The following is a 21,917-nucleotide window of genomic DNA, read 5'->3' on the forward strand; positions in this document are numbered from 1 at the left end:
TTCAAAAGGGGGGGGCACGCAAAAGCACACACAAAATATGCGTACACACGACCAAACACACACATACACACGCATCCATACATACATACATATATATATATATATATATATATACACATAAACACATGTACTGACACACACAGCATTACCTATACATATGAGCTCGTGCGTGGGGGTTATATACTTAAACGTTATCAGCGGATAGTCGTTGTCGTTAAACAGGTTTATATTACCGTTGTACTTGCTTAACACAATATGCGACGAGATAGGAATAAGTAAAATATTTAGATCAAAATTGTATAATGCATCTTTTTTATCTTCAATATATGCCTCTACATCTGAGTTAACGTTCATAAAAACTAATTTATTTTTATTCTTTTTATCATAATCCTTCTTAATTGCATACAACAAAAAGAAATGCAAAGGATTCATTTTCGCCTTGTAATAAAATTCTTCGTCCGTTTTGTAGTCTAAGCCGTTCATAAGTGTTTCCTCTTTCTTAAAGTTATTACTATTATTATTAACATGCATGTTATTCGTGCTATTAACATAGTTGCTGCTGCTGCTACTATTAGAGATGTGTATGTTATTGCCGCTATTCGCACTACTTGCACCACTCCAATTTTTCCCCTCGTAATACAATTCGATTATTTTGGAAAAAATATTATAAATGTGAAAAACCTTTACATTAAGCAGTCTTCCTTTGTTATCTTTTAATATTTTATTTATAAGCAAAGTTCGTTCTGATACTACTTTATTTTCTATATGCATACCTCTTACATTGTAAAAGTCTATATTAAATAATAATGAAATATAAAAATATTTCTTGGCTACACTAGAGGATACACAACTATTTTGCACAACGTCAGCCTTATGATGATTAACTACATTTTTACTATTATATATTAATGAACGAAAATAAAAAAAGGAAGGTAAATTTTTACCAAGTAACTCTCTTTTTGTAAAATTAATATTCATTATATCTTTTTCTAATTCAGGTTCATGTAAATAATTTTCATTTTTTTCATTTTTCTTTCTTTTGTTACTATTTTTATTTTTATTAACATTTAAGTTATCCTTTTCATTCATTAGTAGACGACTACTGTTTGTATTATTATTATCATTTCCTTTATTATTAATACTATTATTATTATTATTAACTGCAAGTGCTACTACCTCTTTTCGTAAAAACTTGTCAATTCGTTTTTCTATATCATCATTATTTCTATCCCTCTCCTTGGCATTTATTTCATACAACATATTTTGCTTCTCTTCATAATAATTCATATTTTTATCCTTTACAAAATTTAAATATGCCTTGTCCCCCTTGAAGTAGTAATCTATATTTACACTTTCATTGACATCATAAATAATACCATCATATAAATAAAATATTTCACTCAAGCAGTTGTGTATTGCGCTGTCGTAGTTTCCTACTTCGAGTAATAGTTTGTTTGTTGTTCCTTCTGCAAGCATGCCTTCTCCGTTCAGTGGCATAAGTCGCGCTTCGACCAGTTGTTTATTTACCGTCCTTTCTTCATGCATCATTTGGCAATCCCTCGGTATAAGTCCATCTTCTTCCACAACTCGCTGTTCCATATTGTCCTTACCACCACTACCCACCTCCTCTAACTCCGTACCGATCATGTTTTCTTCCTTTCCAAAGTTGTAAAAAAAATTTTGCATCTGATTACACTTGTTACTCTTGAATCTAAGCTTGAAAAAGGCATGAAATAAATAATTTCTCTTGTTCAGAAATAAAAATAAATTATGGAAATTGTAAAAGAAGTTACTATATATGTAGAACAAGTTATTCAAATTTCTAAAATTCTCGTTTTTTCTATATACACTCCTTAGGTATATAGTTAAAAGATCATTGTATTGGGGGTTTATGTTAATAACCGGGTAGTTATATGCCAAGTAAAACATATTATTGTTCATAATAGAATTACTATGATTTACAAATTTATATTTTTTATAATCTTTCGTGATAAAATTTAGTATATTTATCGAGTTGTTAAAATAAATGGATTTATTCGTCATTCGAAAATTAAGAAGTGCTCTAATTTTTTGGAGATCCTTCTTCTTCCTTTTCACAAGGGGAACCAAGTTGTCCTTGCTCAAAATGAAATTATAGAAATGCCTATCAAGCTTGTCAGTCTTATAGCGAGTATCCTTCTTCTTTACCTTTTCGTCTTCCTCTTCGGCGCCTCCCACCAACTGTCTATTTTCCACCTTGTCAATAACTCCCCGCTTTGAAAAATTAGCACACTTATTTAACTTCGTGTAATTACTGGAAAAAAGGTTAGATTCGTTCATGTTGTGGCAAAAGTTATTCAGCGATATAATAGCATTGAAGATAAAAAGGGACAACTCAGAGCTATAGTAGTAACTATAAAAATGATTCTCTTCTTGTAAAAGAAAACGTAAAATAATTCTAAATAAACATTTCTCCTCTTCTTTTAAAAAACTAAATTTGGCAAATAGCTGATCTACAAGTAATTGGCTATGTGGTGATATTTTATTATCTAGGTTGAAAAAGTTATCCATTGGAAAATCAAAAACATAATTAAAAAAATGAAAAAGGAAGGCGTTGAAAATATGGCAATGATTTTTCGTATCATAATAGGTTAAAAACATGTTATACTGTTTATATAAGATATACCAAAAAAAGGAGTTGTATTGTATAAATGAAAATAAATCTCTTTTACATTCAAAATTTCTATCAATTATTAATAGAGAACCTATGCTTTTATGTAAATTATCTATAAAATATTCAAAGCTATTAATTTTTATTATTTCTCTGCTATGTTCACTAAAATTATCTACGATACCTATACCATAACAAAATATATTATTTAACACATCGAAAAAAGGGGTAAATATATCCTGAGTTATATCTGCGTCATCAACTACTATATTGTGAATAGTAAAAAGTACATCCATAAAATGGAAAAAAGATCTATATCTTTTATATATATACGTTTCATCAATATATTCATATGCTCCTAAAATATATTCTAAACAATAATATTCCCTTTCTACATTACTAAAATTTAATTTTTTAAAATTATGCATAACTATTTCATATACATTCTTGTTATTCATAAAATTATTACCATTTAATAAACTAACATTTACTCCTTTAATTTTTGATAAAAACAAAAATATTAAATCTATTCCGTTATAACATTTACGTATATCATATCCATTTTTTATTAACACACTCTTAATCTCGTTAATGTTATTGATATTATATTTTCTCATCGTTTCACTAACTTTATGTATGGCTTTTGTAAAAGAATTTTCTTGCATAATATCGGAATCCTTTCCATTATTATTCTTCTTATCTGTTATAATATTGTTATCTAATTTATCTTTTAGTAATTTTAAATTTACATAAAAATTCGATATAAAATTCTCGTCCATATTATTGCTTCCACTAAAGAAATTTTCAAAATTATTTTCAAACATTACTGAAATGTTGTTATTCTCTTTTTTCAATTTCTCCTTCATAGTAAAATTTTTTACGCACCCACTTCCATCATCATTCGTCATAACTTCTGCCGATGAACTGTCATCCTTTTTTTTCGCTTTTCTTTCTCCTACTGCCTTTTTACCGTTGCTTCCCTCAGCACGAAGCGGTCCCAAGCTATTACCACCACCATTACTGATGCTCTTATTATTGCTGCTATTTTTACTTAACTCCTGTGAGTCTTTTGCTACTAAAACATCCTTTTCTTTGGCACCACTTGCCACTGTTCTACCCTTAATACCTCGAAAGTGAAACTGCTGCAACAAAATTGTTAATTCTTTGTTTTGTAATTTACTTTGTAAAATTTTCAGCAAATTATGTGTACTCTGGTGTTTCTTAACACATTCATGTAACTCCTCTTCTTTTAATATACTCAAGTCAATGGAGATATCTGGCGTGTTATTCTTTTCACTATTCTGCACCCTGCTTTGTTCAACATTCACATAATCAACGGTGTTCTTATTTGCGCCTTTGGAGTTTTTGTTACTGTCATTGGGTTTGCTGCTACCACCACTTCTGGAGGTAATAATGTTATTACTTACTCCACTGGCATTGTTATTACTATTGATGTTGCTCTTACTACTGTTATGGCTGCTACCAATACCATTTGCATTACTGCTAATGTTGTTATTACCTCCATTACTATTGCCATTATTGGTACCCTCCTGTTTTGCGTGCTTCGCCATAACGCTGGTGCTTCCAGGGATACCTGCGGAGGCAATGCTCTTTTTTATGGCGTTAATATCGATAAATTGAAAATTAGAAAGTAACAAATTGTTATGCACAATTTTATCGTCATTATTACTGTCCTCATTTGTTGATAATATATCATTATCTTCATTATTAGACAAATATTTATTTATTAAGTTATTTGTTTTTTCCTCCTTCAAAAATTTAATAAAATTCCAATTTTTTTCATCCTTTGAATTTTTATATTTTTTTCTTTTATGTTTTTTTGATAAACTATCATAAAATTGTTCTAGCTCATTTGGGATGGTTAAAATATCACATACATAATATTTCCACATTGTTTGCAATAAATAAATTATGCATGCTTCAATAAAATCAATATGTATATAATTAAAAATACTTGAACAATTACAACTACTACTGTTGTCTAAATTGTTGTTATTTTTTTTTCTGTTATAAATTTTTATAATTTCAGAATAATTATTATCAAATATAAAATTTATTTGTATCTCTAAAATGTCAAAATTTAAATTTTTTTGTAACTTTTTTAAAAATCTCAAATAATACCTTCGCACACAATAACATAAAATGCATGTTTTTTTTTTTCTGTTCAATAAATTTAAAAGAAACAATTCCATTTGCTTAGGAGTTTTTTCCTCTTCCGAATTTATAATTTTTTTCATACACAAATTCGCGTTATTACCACTGTTACAGTTATAGTTACTGTTCATATTGTTACTGCTATTATTATTGTTATTATTACTGTTACTATCACCGTTACTGCTTCTTTTACTATTTAAAAATATTTTTTTTTTTTCCTTTCCCCAATTTTGATTTTTTGCATAATTCATCTTTTTTTTAAAATCATTATTTTTATGATTCAAAAAAAAAATGTCTTCGTGCAAACTAGATGAGAAATATCGAAAAACGCAATCCACCTTGTGATTTGATGTTTCAAAAAACATATCAGTTTTTTCCTCATCACGTATACATTTACAATAAGTGAACAGCTTTTCTATTTTGTTCAATTTATTCAAATTTACCTCTTCATTTTGCTTTTTTTTCTCACCCTCCCCCCGAATAGCACTATCATTATTTTTACAACTAATGCAGTTACTACCTAAACAGTTATCATTTATGCAACTGCTACTTACACTAACACTACTACCATTTGTGTTCTCATTACTACTGCTAACATGCTCGTCCGTGTTAAACGATTTGTGCCCGTGATTACTCATGAACAACTTTTCATAAAACTCCAAAAAATAAAAATCTTCATCTTTGGCAGTGTTAATATTCCTCTTGAGGAACGTAATAATTTCTCTTTTATTTATGGAAAATCTCCTGCATAATTTTTTGATATATTTATTTTGACAATTCTTCGAATATTTATTATAAAAAAAATATAAATAATTGAAAAAAAATGCATCATGCATTTTACAAGTATGCAAATCAAAGTTTTCATTAAATAACAATTTTTTTAATTTTATATATTTAATTATTCTAAAGATAATATTTAAATACATAAAAATTTTCTTTAAAATAATTTTTAATTTTTTAAATCTGTTTTCATAAAATTCATACACAGCTATACCCCCTTGTATATGTTCAAAATTCTCATTTTCATTTTCGTCATCCTCAATATCATCATCATTTGTGTTAAAACTTAAATTATTATAAAATATATCAGACAAAGCAATACAAAAATTCTTGTATGCATTTTTTTTTTTTTTCTTTAATTCTGAATTGTTTGTAAAATTTATATAAAAATATTCATGAAAAAAAGTTTTAAATATATTTACACAAGTCTTTAAATAATAACTATGTAATTCCAATTTATCATCATTATCACAATAATTTTTCTTCACATTGTTAATATTTATTTTTTCTCTAAAAAAATTATAAAAAATTGTATTCAGTTCAACATTAAAAGGACTATTAAAACGAAACTTGGAATTCTTATCACTCCAACAATCTTTATTATTGTTTATTTGAATATTCCTTAAATATTTCTGTAAATGCATTACATACTTTATATAATTTAAATCGTTCGTATTTATTATACCATTACTTATATGATAATTTACAAAATTAACATTTCGATATTCTTTTTTCATATGACATTTATTTTTCGACTTTTGTATATCATTCAGAACATTCATTCGAGTTGTTCTTATTTCGCTTCCAACCCCTTGCTCTATACATACATCCATATTTTCGAATCCTGGAAGTACATAATTTATATCTTTCTTTTCCTGTACATTTGGGATGTTATCATCATCCATCATTAGCCCCTTTTTTTTTTTTTTTTTTTTTTCCTTTACTTCCTTTTCACTATGTCCACTATTATCATGGCTACTTCCAATCTCTGTGCTACTTATATTATGCGAGTTTTCCTTTTCCCCTAGATCACTCCTGTAAAATTGACTAAACGTCATTTGGGTAATACCTTCTGATAAAATAAAACCTCTAGTAATGTTATCTGTTACGCTCCTATCATCTAATCCATTATTTTTAAATCGACTTAAATTGTGAGTGTCATCAAACTTTTCATATGTTTTTATTATATTTCTCAAATCATAAAAATGTTTATTTTGTTTTAATTTACTACAGTTCTTATTAAGAACAATACACATTTGAACCCTTGGATCCTTTGTACAATTATAAGATACATTTTGATTGTTTTTAATATTAATGGCATCTTCAAATAACTCTTCTTTAATATTTATCATTATTCTGTGATGTACATTCAAACTGTTCAAAATTAAATCATTCTCATTATTTATAAAAGGGTAGTAATTATTCATTCTACACATGGATATATTGTTCTCACTCATTTTTTCCTTTTTCACGTTCATCATTTCAGTATTCTTATTATTTATACATAAATCATTACACACATTCTTTGAGCAATAATTCTCTACACTTACTTTAACTTGTTCCTTTCTCCCGTGTGTCTTCTTCTTTTTCTCCTCCTCCGCTCTATTATTACCACCACTGCGACATCTTCTGCGACTGTTACTACTACTACTGCTGCTACTGCTACCACTACTGCTGTTACACAAATTACTTATATAACTTGTATTACGAACAGTGCTACTCTTGCTCCTTCCATGAACAACCCTTCCCTTGAATTCACACTCACCATCATCACGGGCCTCCTGACTATTCATAATCTCATTGTACACATTACTGGTGCCGTCCTCTAAATTCCCATTGTTCTTCTTGTCAATTGTTGTACTCGTGTTAGAATTAAACTGCTCGGCCTGTTTTACTAATGGTATCCTTAACTCATAAATTAAATCATCGTCTGTTTTGTCTTCACTCTTATCAGTAAGAATGGAATATAAATCATTTTTAAAATTTTTATTAACTTCAAAAATATCAGTTTCCTCTATCTCAAATTCCCTTAACGTATGTATATATAATGGGAAATTAACATCTTTAATATTGTACTGTTTTAAAAAAAATTCATTATGCATATCATAATAATTATCACTTACATAAATACAGCTAGTACAATAAAAGTCTTTATGGCATTTCCATTCATTAAACTCACATGTTTGTATGAGTTTCGTTATTCTATTTTTATAAATTTTGTACCACGATCCTTTAATATATGGCCTTATAATTAAATAGGAGTATGATGAATTACAATTCATATCATTAGCAACATTAAATTCTAGATCACTTAGCTTATTACATGTAGGTATGGTTAAATTATTCGCATCTTTACTTTCCGATATGATAAGGGCATATAAGTGATAAGTGATTATATCTTCATTCGAAGACTCCTGACTTTTATTATTACTGCTGCTATTGCTACTGTTGCTACTGATATTACCATTAATACTACCATTAATACTACCATTGCTGTTGTCGTTACTGTTACAGTTGCCATTGCCACTACCACTGCTGCTACCATTGCTATTACTATTTCCATTTTTTTTTATTCCAAAATATAAATTATTCTTATCATCTCTGTTATTACTTTCGACTTCTTCTTCCTCCCCCCTATCCTCATATATGTCAAGGCACAGTGGAATATCAATTAATTCTCCTCTTCTCAAATTCTTGAAACAATTCATATAAAGAAATAAAACATAAGGTATTTCCGTAAAAGACGACTTTTCTATGGTTTTATATATGTCCTTATCACAAACAATATAATTTTTGAAAAAATTTACTTTCTTCTTATTTATAACGTTATAAATTAATGAACTTATATTGCGCTTTTTGCACGACCTGCTATCACAGTTATCTGAGTCTCTGCTTCGATTGTTATTGTAATAATCATCATCATTGCAGCTATAATTATAGTAATTGTCATTCGGGTTCACGTTGCTCACGTTCTTTTGGATACTTAGCTTCTTGCCGTTATTGTCATTTTTGTAATTGTTGTCGTTATCATTGTTATCCAAAATGTCCGTACCATTGCTAAATTCGCACGACTCGGTATTATCCTCTTTTTTATTCACTTCAATCTGTTTCCTTGCATTTTCATAGTCTTTACTCATCTGTTTTTTTTTCTTGCCGTTCTTTGATACTACATTTTCTGTACTCGCCACTTTTTTCTGATGAGATAAGATATTGATATATTTGTCCTCTTTGTTACTATATGCTTCCTGATCATCCTTCACATTTTCCTTTTTTTTCTGGGGGACAATCAAAGTTACGTGTTCATCATCGTCCACATCGATGTTGTTTCCACTACTTTTGTGATTACTGTTGTTATTACTAATCTCTGCTCTTCCCATTTTTGAATTATTTTCCTGCTTCGCTGAATTTTTCTGAACTTTGCAGCAATTCTCATCCTCGCTGTTCATATTAGATATATCGGTGTAGTCGCTTACATCCACTCCATTGTCGGTACTTTCATTTTCACTTTCGGTTTTGCTTTTTAGATTAAATAACTCGTAGCATATCTTCTCAAACATTCTTAAATCCCTTAAATCCTTCATTAAGTCATTGATTTTTTTTTCTCTCTTACTACTACTGTTATTGTTTCTATTACTATTACTATTATTATTACTGCCACTACTTCCGTTACCATTCTTTCCATTAGCATCATTGTACGTCCTTTTCAATCTCTTAATCTTTCTATTTAACTTCACTTTATCCTTTGCAATATCGCAGACAATTCGCTTAAACAATTGCTCGTGTATTCTGGTAATTGGTTCATTACATCTATACTGATTAAATAAAATTTTGTTTAAGCTGAACAACAAAATCTTTATGCTAGGAATTAGTGGCTTGAATAAATGCAAATAATTATCATTCTTATTATATATATTCAAAAGTGAACATGTGCTCCGTTTACTATTATTTATCATTCTCCTTTTCACACAGTCATCTCCTGTTAAAGTCATGTTGTATTCATCACCCGAGTAAACAGTATTATAAAAAAGGGCATTTTTATAATAATATAAACAATTTTTTTTATACAATTCTAAATTATTAAAATAATTTACATCGTCTTTATTCAATTCCTTACCATTATGCTTCCGATTCAAACAATTTTCCTCATTTTCAAGTAAATTCTCCTTTTCTCCTCTGTAAAAATTTTTTCCTTTGTTGTCCATATTTTTATCATTTTTTTCTCTTTTTGTCTTACTATCTGGCTCATCTACGTCTATTTTTGTCTCTGCACCATCCTTCCTTTTATTCGAAAGGGCGTCCTCTTTCTTGTAACTGCTATTACTACTACTATTGTTCTTATCAATTATATCATCTTCTTTCTCATCTCGATTCGTCGTCGTAATATACACTGCATTTGAAACTGCGGAGGAGTAAGAGCTTTCATCAAAACATGCATAATTATTTTCATTAACATCTTTTTTACTTTTTCCACGCACATTGTGCATCTTCTTCAATAGGGTATCTTCTGCACTTTGTCTAGTACTACCACTAACATCACCACTAGTACCATTACAGCAACTACTACAACCGCTAGCACTGCTGCGGCTGCTATTACTACTACTACATATGTCCGAATTGCCTTCTTCCTTATAAAACATTTGACTTAAATTATGCACGTTATTTTTTTCAAAATGTTCCTTGCCCTTCTTAGCACAAAGAATTAAAGAGTACAACTGCATGCACACAAAAATCCTTTGCAAAGCTATAATAACATTTTTACTATTTTTTCTAAAATATTCAAACATATTAAAAGATTTCACATCACTCGCATATCGGTAAGACATATTTTTTAACTCATTTGGATCATCCACAAAATCTTTGCGCAGAAATTCTAAATAGTCCTTAATACAATACTGTTCATTTTTATTACTATTGTCATCGGATACGTTGCTCGTATAACTTTTATTTAAGTCTGTTGCATTGAACTTTTCCTTAGAAAAAGGGTCTACAATACTATTTATAATTTCTGAACTAATAACATCATTGCTGCTGTTATTGTTACCGTTAACGCTAACATTATCATTTTCTTGTACGTTGTTATCATTTTTGCGCAGCTTCGTTACTATGCCGATACATGGCATGCTATTTATGCTGCGATTAACCTCGTCTATGTTGTTATTTATGCTATTTATGTTTGCTTTAATTATATTCAAATTACACAGGTAATTTATATTAAATTTGTTATTCCTTCTATTAATTATATTACTATTCATGTTGTTGATTTTATTGTTAATATAATTTATATACCTGTTCATGTTAATAATGGTATAGTTTGTCTTTTCCCCTTCCTCCTGCTTACTGATAACATTCACAATTGTACGAATATTTTCAATGTCAAATGTGCTAAAAAATTTGTTACTATTATGATGTATGACATTATTCAAGTTGTTAATTTTATCTTCCACGTAACAATTCAAATAATGCACTTTGTCGTTAATAATTTCTAGCTTGCTCAGAATTTTTTTCTTCAAAGATGACTGATCATAATAGTAACAGTACTGATTAGTATTACTATTAACATTATTATTAATGTTATACATATTGGAATTAATACTGTTATTACTATTATCATCACTTTTGCTTTTATTTTTGTCATATTCTTTTATTTTCAGTAATATATCATTTTTGGTATGACCGTTTTTTAAGCTGTATTTATTTATAACATACTTCAATTTATATTTTTTTTCTTGTTTTCTCTTTTTAATATATTTCGATAAAATTCGATTATACAAATTTGCATTATATCTCAAAACAATAATTTTAAATAACTCTATATTATATAAACAATTCACTAAAATGGATAAATTATCATTATCATTGTAAGACTCAACAACAGGAACAATATAATTTGTTAAGGATAAAATATGTCTTCTGTTGTCCACAAATATGTTATCATTTTTGACCTCACCTCCTTTTTCCCTTTCCTCTGTTGTAATCATTTTTAATTCGTTCAGATTATTTTTCCTAATCAATTCATCATATACATGCATATTCTTGTATGCAGCATCGATACCGGACATTAAGTTCATATGTTTCTTGTTTAATTTTTGAAGTGCATTTTTGTTATTATGTTTGCAACTACTGTCCATCATATTTCCATAGTTTCCACTTCTTATGTTACATGATCTACCTGTACTAGTAATAATATTATGCACATTTTGGTAAAATGAATTTCCCCATTTTTCAAAATTTTCTGAACTGTTCAGGTAACTTTTAACAAATTGAGGTGACCAAAATAGGGAAAAATTATATATATCTATTGCATATCGGTTGTACATATAATTCTTGCTGTAACGTAGCAACTCTCGGTTTATCCTACTAATGGCGTTATTTTTATCAATTGCCTTCTTCTTATTGCTGCTATTATTATTATTATTTCTGTTTTTGTTCCTATCTCTATTAATGCCTCTGTTACCACTGTTATGCCCCCCTTTTCTTTCAAGAAAGTATATACACTTTTTAAAATACGATTTTTTGAACAAGAACTGAAGTAAAGGATCACCTTGTTCAAAATTTGCAAAAAATTTTTCGGGCATATAACTCCATAAATGCTTTGGCACGTGATGAATACATTTGGACCATAATTCTTTAAAAGATCTCTCTGCTTTTCCTTTAATTAACAATCCACCTGATTCATCTAAAAAACCTGTTGACTTATTTATTTTTGAATGGTTTATCATTTTCTGCCATCCTCTTGATAAAGAATTATTCGTAAATGACCAATAGGCCCAAGAAGAAATTGAATTTTTTTTTGATTTAAAATTATGAACAGTTAACTGAAATCGAACATTTGGAAAAATCCATTCAGCTGGGTAAAAATCTTGCTTTATTACTTCTAAATAAACAGATAAATAATTATCATCATTAGAATTACCTCTCGGATGAACTAATAGTTTGAAATAAAAATCATCTGAATTCCCTGTGACAACTGACTTAATCTCATTTACACTTTTTATGCTCCTCCAGAAATTCGGTATATACAATTCAATCATTTCGTTGTTCTTTTTGTGATTTACCTTAGAATTGAATGAACTGTTACTGTGTATGTTATTAAAGCTATGATTACTACTGCTATTACAGTTGCTATTGCAATTGCTACTACAATGGATACTACAGTTGATACTACAATTAACACTACAATTACCATTATAGTTTCCATTACAACTACCATTACAACCACTGACACAACCACCACCGCAATTGCTTGTGCTATATCTACTATTCGTGTAACACTCGAGTAAGCTCCCCCCTCCTGCTTCTACATTCCTTAAGCACCTACTAATACAGCTACTACTATTACAATTACTTCTATCGATGTAAAAATTTGAAATGTTCTTTTTTAGCATAAACAATTTATAATAATCAATATTTTCGATATTTATAAAATCACTATTTCGTAATTCATAAAATAAGTTGGTATACTTCTTATTTAAGGGTACAATTAAGGGAGGTATAACTTTTTGTGTTATAATATTTGGTAGATAAAACTCATTTTTTAATTTACTTTTAGTTCCACAATGCTTAAACTTATACTCGTTAATGGTACTAATACCTTCTGTTATATCCGTTATAAATTTATCTAGATTATTTGCCATTATTATGTAATCATTTAAAACCTTTCCTTCCATATGAACAAACGAAATGTTCTCTTCCTTGTCGCTGTTTTCCGCCATATATATTTGATCATCAAATTCTATTAAATCAGTTTCATTTTCACCTTCAACACAATTATCATAATATGACAACATAGCGTTCTCCTGGTAGTTTTTTTTAAAGTAGTTGTTCCTTTTATTTTGTTCATCACTGCTACCATGGCCACTGTAGTCACGCTGATTTTTTTTACTTCGATTACTGATACTTCTATTACTACTTTCCCCATGGTATTCCTCCAGTGCATACATGGAGTTTTCAATGAGCAATATATTCCTTTTATCGCATTTTATAGAATCATCCTCTGTAGTTAAATACACTCTTCTTTTGATATATGTGTTATCAAAGTATTCGTTTAATGTACTTCTTTTTTGACCTTCCCCGATCACCATACTACTGCTGAACTTAATACTATCTTTCTCAACATGTAACATCTTATCATTTTTATTGACATTACTTTTATTTCCTCGACTTTTCACTACATTTAGATCCCCATATTTTCGCGTAGTTACCATTTTTGACATATAAATAATTTTAACTTTATTTTTCCAAAGAGATTTACCACGTTTCATGATATTTCCATAAACACAAGAACGATGGTAATAGAATATATTAATTTTCAATAAAAATTTACACGTATGTTTTAATTTATATATACGCTTTACAACTACATTTTTGTTTTTTCTTAACCTTTCATTATTGTATTTAATTATATACAAAACTTGATCCTTTTGCTTTCTGCTCATGGGGTAACAACACGCATCCCGTGTTTTCATTTTTCTCTTCTTGAAATAGTTAAAAAAATTTTGCACTTCATCAATTTTGTTACTACCGCTACAACTGGTACTTCCATTGCTGTTGTTATTGCTGTTGCTATTACTCCTATTGCCATGACTATCCTGCAGAACGAGGCAGTCACTAAGCGCAATATTTTCATTTGTTACCTCTTTATAATTACTGCTCACACATTTTTCACAATTCTCTTTGAAAAACTTTTTTAAAAATTTTACTTTCTGCGAATTATTATTTGCCATATTGTTAAAATTTCTAAACATGTTCAGAAAAATATTACATATATTTTTTTCTGGGACCCATAAATTACATTTCTGCATTTCACTAAACATAAAATATATGTCTTCATCATCCATTTGAAAATCCTTCTTCAACTTATCTAGTTCCTTAAAAAAATTGCAAATGAACTTATTAATTTTTTTAAACTCATTCTTGGTGTTCTTAAAATTACTGTTCTCACTTTTAAACTCATCACTGATCTTTTTATACTCATCAAAGGCCTCTTCAAATTCACCAGTTGCGCATGTTTGATCCGAAATATTTTCTCTTTTTTTCTTCGTCCCAGCCCTTACATTCCACTGTTTAATAAAGCATTCAAAACATAAAAAGGGGAAACTTGATAACTCCATTTCCACTTTGCATTTTGAACATACATTTATAAAACTGTTTTGTACATAAAAATTAAAAGATTTTTTATGACTGTTAATAAAATTTTCGATTATTTTATCTTCCATTCCATCGGATTGGGAATTTTTCATTTCTGAACAATGTAATATTAATTTTAGTAAATTTTCATCACTTATAATATTTAACCTGTTATGCACTTCATCCTTATAGCACACTTCCATATAGTTGTTATGGTCAAATACGCTGTGGTTGCTTTCCATGTGAATATTTGAATAGCTTCTGTTATTTCTACTAAACACAGTAGTATTATCTCCTAACATATGCCTGAGGCTTCCGCTAATTATGCTGCTACTACCATTTCTACTGTTTATGATATTTTTATCCTCCTTATTCTGGTCTCGTTCATGCAAACTTTTGTTCGCATAACACGGCGTATTTTTCCCTTCATCACTTTGATTTTCCTTATCAAGATGATATGCACGCCCTCTTTTTACAAATTTTTTTTTCCCTTTACTGTATTCTACTTCTTCGTTAAAATATTTGTCCTTTTTGGTTGAAACGATATTAGAATCATATGCATTTCTGTAAGAGCTGTCTCTTGTTTTATCCTTTTTCAATTTGACAAAATCAACATCATAATTGATATCATCTAGTTGCATATTCTTTTCATCACTACTTTTTATAAAATGTAAAGGAACATTTTTTACATCTTCATCCATTGTAATGAACTTCCTTTCACCTTGCTCTAAATTGTTTTCATTTTTACCATTTACATTATTATTCCTATTTTCAAACAGCAAATCAGCATCTTTACTCTCACCTGTTTGCTTATCTATGGAATTCGCTGCGTATGATATTATATCTTCTTCTTCATCAGTGATATACCTTCTCCTGCTTTTTCTGCCTTTTTTGCTTCTACCGATTCTTCTGAATAATTCTAATTTGTCATGTTCATATTTATTAACATTGGCACTTGCGTTAATCTTTACGGAATAATCGTATCCTTCGACGTCGCTACTTATGCAAACCCCCCTTCGCTTACTTGATATTAAATGCTGGCTTTCACTTAGCCATTCTTCATTCTGGCTGCTCAAACGCGTTGTTCTTTCATTCTGATTGTTTATGGGATCACTCTGATGTTCCGTATTTTTTTTTTTTGCTGCACAATTATTCATGTTAATATTTCTGCCATCATTACTGTTAGCTATACTGGAAGGAGTTGTACTTAGTGCTATTTGACGCTGTGCTAGTTCGTTTGTTGGATATATACTTTTTTCATATGATCCATTTTTACTTCTATCATTAATAGAATGTGCCTTGTCATTTATGAACTGTCCATATACATCTCCTATCTTTTTCGTATCGTTACTATTCATAACTGCATGATCTTTCTTATGACTACATGACGATTCAAATTCATTACTAGTAACATCTAAATTATTCGTCTGTAAATTTTGACCATTTTTTGATATATCTTCATCTAAAGAATTAAATGAATTTTGATTATTCCATATTTTTTTACCTATAACATTTTCTTTTATACTTCTTTTAAATTTATTTAACACACTCAGAAATGGGCCTTCGAACATTTTTTTCTCACCATTTTTTTTTTGATTAGAATTAAAATCATTATTCATTTCTGTCAAATGTTGATCTGCACTAATGTTCGAGTTATCTAGTTTTAATACATAATCATCATTGTGATCGTGTCCTTTTTCATCATCAATGTGCTTATCATTATGGCTATCAATATGCATATCATCGTGTTTATCATTACGCCTATCACTATACTTATCGCTATGGTTATCACTATGACTATCATTATTATTAGGACTATATTTACGATTATAGTTATAACTATAACTATGACTATACCTGTGACTATACATATGATTATATCTTTGACTATAACTATGCCTATAATTATAATTATCTTCACTTCCGCGATCACTATCACGATCACTTCTACGATCACTGCTATCATCACCTTTATCTTTATTCTTGAAATCCGTACTATGTACTCTATACCTTTTTCTTTGTTGTGCTACACTGTCATCATAGCATTTCCATCCCTTCTTAAGTGAACGTGTTCGTGCCTTTCTACTCCTTCTATTATTAAAACTATAACTACCATTTCTGTTAATGTTACTATTAATGTTACTGTTATTGTTGCTACTATTGTTAATATTGTTATGAATGATACTACTATTAAAATCAAAGTGATTGTTTTCATTTTCGTTAATTCTTAACAGTGCTCCCCTTTCTATTGCTGCACTATTGTAGTTACCTGTATCTACAGAATTCACATTTACACTCCAAAAAACATCACTGGAAAAATTTCCATCTAGAAAATTATAATTACTATTATTACTATTATAATATTTACTGTCATTGGTATACCTAATTCTTGAACGAGCTGTATAATATTTTGATTTTTGTGTATTATCACAATCTACGTCTAAGGAACCATCATCACTTACGGACGAATGACTATTATAACACGACGTATTTTTTTCATCCTCTAAATAATTTTTTTCTGTACCATTTTCTTTATTTATTATATTCGATTCACTCATATCACATGTGTCTTCTTCTAAAACGTTACATTCCATTTTCCTCCCCTCAACTACTTACTATCCTACTTTTTATTTGTATTTTTTTTTTTCTCTCTTTTTTTTTTTTGTATGTATAAATACATACAAATATACATATACGCATATATATATATATTTATTTATTTATTTATAAATTTTTTTATTTTATTATCTTATTTTTCCTCCTTTTTTTATTTTTCATCTAATGTAGAAGTTAAAAAAAAAAAAAAAAAAAAAAGGGCACTTCATTTTAGTGCAAACTATTATGTACACATATGCATACATATATACATACACATATACATACGCATATACACATATGCTTACATATATACATACACATATACATACGCATATACACATAATGCATACATATATATATATTTATATATATGATGTAAATATACTCTTTTAAACAAAAATGTAAAAAAAATTATTTACAAAATGTGTAAATACTTAATTAACAAAAATCAATAGAAATCAGTTAAAAAACAAAATATGTGTTCAGTAGCATTGTACTATAAATCAAGGAAAAAAGGTTGAAAAAATATAGAGGATGAAGATACTTTCGCATGAACTCAAATATGTATACATACACATACATATATGTATATTTACATAATATATACACATATATATATATATATATATATATATATATATATATATATATACAAACGTATATACATAACAGTAAATATTCACAAAAAGCTTTGTTTAAAATTAATAACAGTTGGAAAAAAATCAATCACATATATATACATGTATATATCACATGAAAAATTCAAAATAAACTCACACAAAATCTACATCAAGTAAATTTTTTTTTTATTCTTGTTTTTTTTCTTTTCCTTTCCTTCTTTTTCTTTTTCTTTTTTTTTCTCATATCACATTCATGTTATTTAAGAAAAACAAAGTTTAAAAAAAAAAAGGGAAAATCTTAATATTAAAATTATTTATGTAATAATTTTTTTTTTTTCCTTTTGAACAGTTGGGGGATAGAATAATTGTGTACCTGTTATATAAATACGTAGTACTTACACTTATATATGATCATAATATATACATTTTATATATGTGTTTCATTTGTATGCTTATATACATTTATACTTAATATATATATATGCATACACTTTTATGTATATAAGTATATAAATGTATAGGCTGATACACGAAACAAGAAAGAACTCAAAAATTACATTTACCTTACTTTTCATTAAGCTAAAAAATAGTAGTTAAAAAAATATATTACAAAGATATCAACGTGTAAGCAATTACTAAAGCAATGATACGTACAATACTATATATAAAAATATACATATATAAACATATACATATATAAACATATACATATATAAACATATACATATATAAACATATACATATATAAACATATACATATATAAACATATACATATATATACATATATATAAGAATACCTTATACATACATAATAATGTATAAACGTACTGTTAGATAATACGAAGTTACACTTAAACACTCGGATATCATCGTTTAGCATATCTCTTTTAAAAGAAACAAAACAAGTATAATATAGTAGTAACACTTTTTATTAGTATTATTTTATATTATAAATGCTTTTTCATTTCTTTATAAATATATACATATATGTTTATACATATTTACATATGCAGTTAATATAAAAGTAAAAGTTATGAACTCTTTTTTTCATATAAAGGCTCTTGTTGAAACAAGATTTAGGTCTCCTTATCTCTTAAGTAGATAGAACATTATTATTTTATATAATCCTATTTTTTTTTTTTTTTAATATTTACTTTTTAAAATTAAATATTAAAATAATAATATAAAATATATATAAATGATTTTTTAGTAAGTTGCATACAATTACAATATATATATATATGCGCACATACATATATATATATAAATACTTATATATAATTATAGTACTTATGCATTTCCTATATTTTTAAAAAATACAATTATACTGTATGTACTTATATACATATATATAATAATAACATTATGGTTACCAGTTAGGTAAAGGAAATCATATTTAAAAATTTTTTTTTTTTTAATAATATTAAAATAATTTTTTTTACAAGTTATAATATATTTAAAGAAAAACAAAAAGGGTATAAAAGGCAAAAAAAGTAAAACAGAATAGCAAAAAAAAAAAAAAAAAAAGACTAAAAAACCAGAGAGTTGAAACAATATTTAAAGAACGATAATTATAAGAGAAAGCAAGAATTTGTACACCAGTTATTCCACCAGTGAATTTACTCCGTTGAATGCATTTGCATGTACATGTATGCATATATACTAAATACATGTATAAGCAAATGTATATATAATTTTAGAATGGGAAGCTTATCCTGCGTGCAGTAAAATAATAGAAATATAGCAAATAAGAAGCAAAATATTTGCATAAATAAATTTCTTTTTTCTTCTATTATATTTTGTTCTTTCTTTTTTCAAGTTGATGCTCCAATTTCTAAGCAATAACGAAGATTATTATGAATGTTTGCAATAAAGCAAAAAAGTATACATCAGCATATATATGTATATGCTCATGTATATTTACGTGCATAAACTAAAGCAGAACTACTGAACCGTTTTTTACCTTCAAACTGCATTAGCATTTAATCGCTTTGAATTTCGCCTTTAAGGAACGACCATACTACTACTATAATTTATTTACTTATGTCTCCCAAGTTTGTGTAGGAGAAAAAAGGCACTATGTGAGCGCACTTTATATATATATATAATATATATAAATATATATTTATATATACGTATATATATACGTGTATGTGCACATATACGTACATGTATATATAATTTGCAATATCTGAGCTTTTTTATTCTGTTTTACAATTTTTACGCTTTTTCACATATCGTAAATTGCGCTTATAATTGTCGCGAATAAGTTAGGTAGCGTGCTAAGTAATTTAACTTGTATGTATATATATACATGCACATATTGTATGTATATATATGTACGAATAAACTCCTGTAAGTCGTATCATATGGTGGCAAAAGGGAATTATTTTCAAATCGCTGCAAAGATTGCCTTTTTTAAAAGAGAAAATTACGTACATAGCAAACTTTTTTTTTTTTTTTAATGCATTTATTTTTATTTTTATTGTTACATATAAGCTATATATTTACATGTATAAACATGAGTTGAAGTCATATTTTTTTGTTATATATTTTGAGTGTACGGAGAAAAATCCTACGTCGAAAGCAAAATTTTTTTTTCCTTTTAACATCATATTTCTTTTTTTTCTAAGCAAATATTAAAATATATCATTTCTTAAAAATATTTTGCTGTATACACAATTGTACCCCTTAAAATGGAAAATTTTTTTTTAAAATAAATAATACCGAAAAAATAAGAGAAAAGAAAAAAAAAAAAAAATCGCTTAGACTAGAATAATACGTATACCAAAATGAAGAAATTTCTTTTGTTATAAATGTAGTCATTACTATGGGAAATATGCCGAAATTGTTTTCATAGCATTACTTATTTTTTAATGCTATATGTACAAAATGCGAGTAGTGTGTATTATTTGTATACATGTTTGCTTTTCCTTTACGACCTACATTTAATGAAAAATCCTTAAGACAAAAAAGTGTGCACCATACATAAAATTACAAAGAATAAATATTTTAAGTTTGTTTAACTTAGGAAACCAAAAAAAACCTTTTCCATATTAAAATAAATAGTCAAACTTAATTTGTTCGTAAAAATGTCTTGATATATACACATTTAAAAATGTTTTAACCAGGAGAAATTTAATATATACTAACAAATTGGCATGAACATAAATATTGCTTTTTTTTCCTTTTTTTCTTTTTTAACCAAAAATGTGTATATAGTTATTACTAATCTGATAATGAATTATACAAAACACCAACAAAAAAAAGGCAAAAAAATAACAAAAAATATGATAATTAAAAAATAATAAAATGACAAAAAAAAAGAAAAAGGAAATTCTTTCTAGCTCCCCTACTTAAAAGGCTGCGAAATAATTTGCTCCATGTGAGTATTTTCCCGAAATGTGCCTACGTTTTTACATAAAAATAAAATGTGTTGTTATGCCTCTTTTACTTTTTTTTTTTTTTTTTTTCTTTTTTTGCATTTGTTTATTTTCGTTTTAATCGTTAAATATGGAGAATCGTAAAAGTACGTCCAATAATGAGCATTCTCCTTTTGTTATTAATTCAAATGAAATTTTTTTTGTTTTCTTGTAAGGAAATTTTTTTTTGTTTTTTTTTTTTTAATAAAATGTTTTTCCAAAACAAGTGAAATATAAATATGCAAATCACAAAGTAGGGTAAGACAATACATGTACAAATAAGCCAGCACATGGTGTTCATATTCGTACTATGGAAAAACAAAATGTAATAAAAAATAACATAACGAAAAAAAAAATAAATAAAAGGAAATGGAAAAAATGCAAAAAGGCAAAATTGCGAAATGGTAAAATGATAAAGCAATTGGTCATTTCCTTTAACATTGAATGTGCATCCAGTTGTTGCATTTTTATGTATTTTTAAAGTAGGTGTATGTAATATTAGCAAATAAGCATTTAATTTTTTATTTTGTTATTTTGTTATATCA

The 21,917-nt window shown here is 27.5% G+C and overlaps 1 protein-coding gene across 1 annotated transcript in view; it reads right to left on the reverse strand.

Annotated features, from left to right (window-relative positions):
- The window catches only part of MKS88_003279 (uncharacterized protein), a gene marked incomplete at both ends in the record, with an annotated part of 31,610 nt that extends 14,285 nt beyond the window's left edge, over positions 1-17,325 (reverse strand). The window contains 2 exons of the mRNA XM_067216356.1: positions 150-5,569; positions 5,750-17,325. Of these exons, the coding sequence (XP_067073011.1) occupies positions 150-5,569; positions 5,750-17,325 (16,996 nt within the window). The remainder of the gene's footprint in view (positions 1-149; positions 5,570-5,749) is intronic.
- Positions 17,326-21,917: the final 4,592 nt, after the last annotated feature.

This window comes from Plasmodium brasilianum, chromosome 10, assembly GCF_023973825.1.
Source record: "Plasmodium brasilianum strain Bolivian I chromosome 10, whole genome shotgun sequence".
Classification (NCBI taxonomy): domain Eukaryota; phylum Apicomplexa; class Aconoidasida; order Haemosporida; family Plasmodiidae; genus Plasmodium; species Plasmodium brasilianum.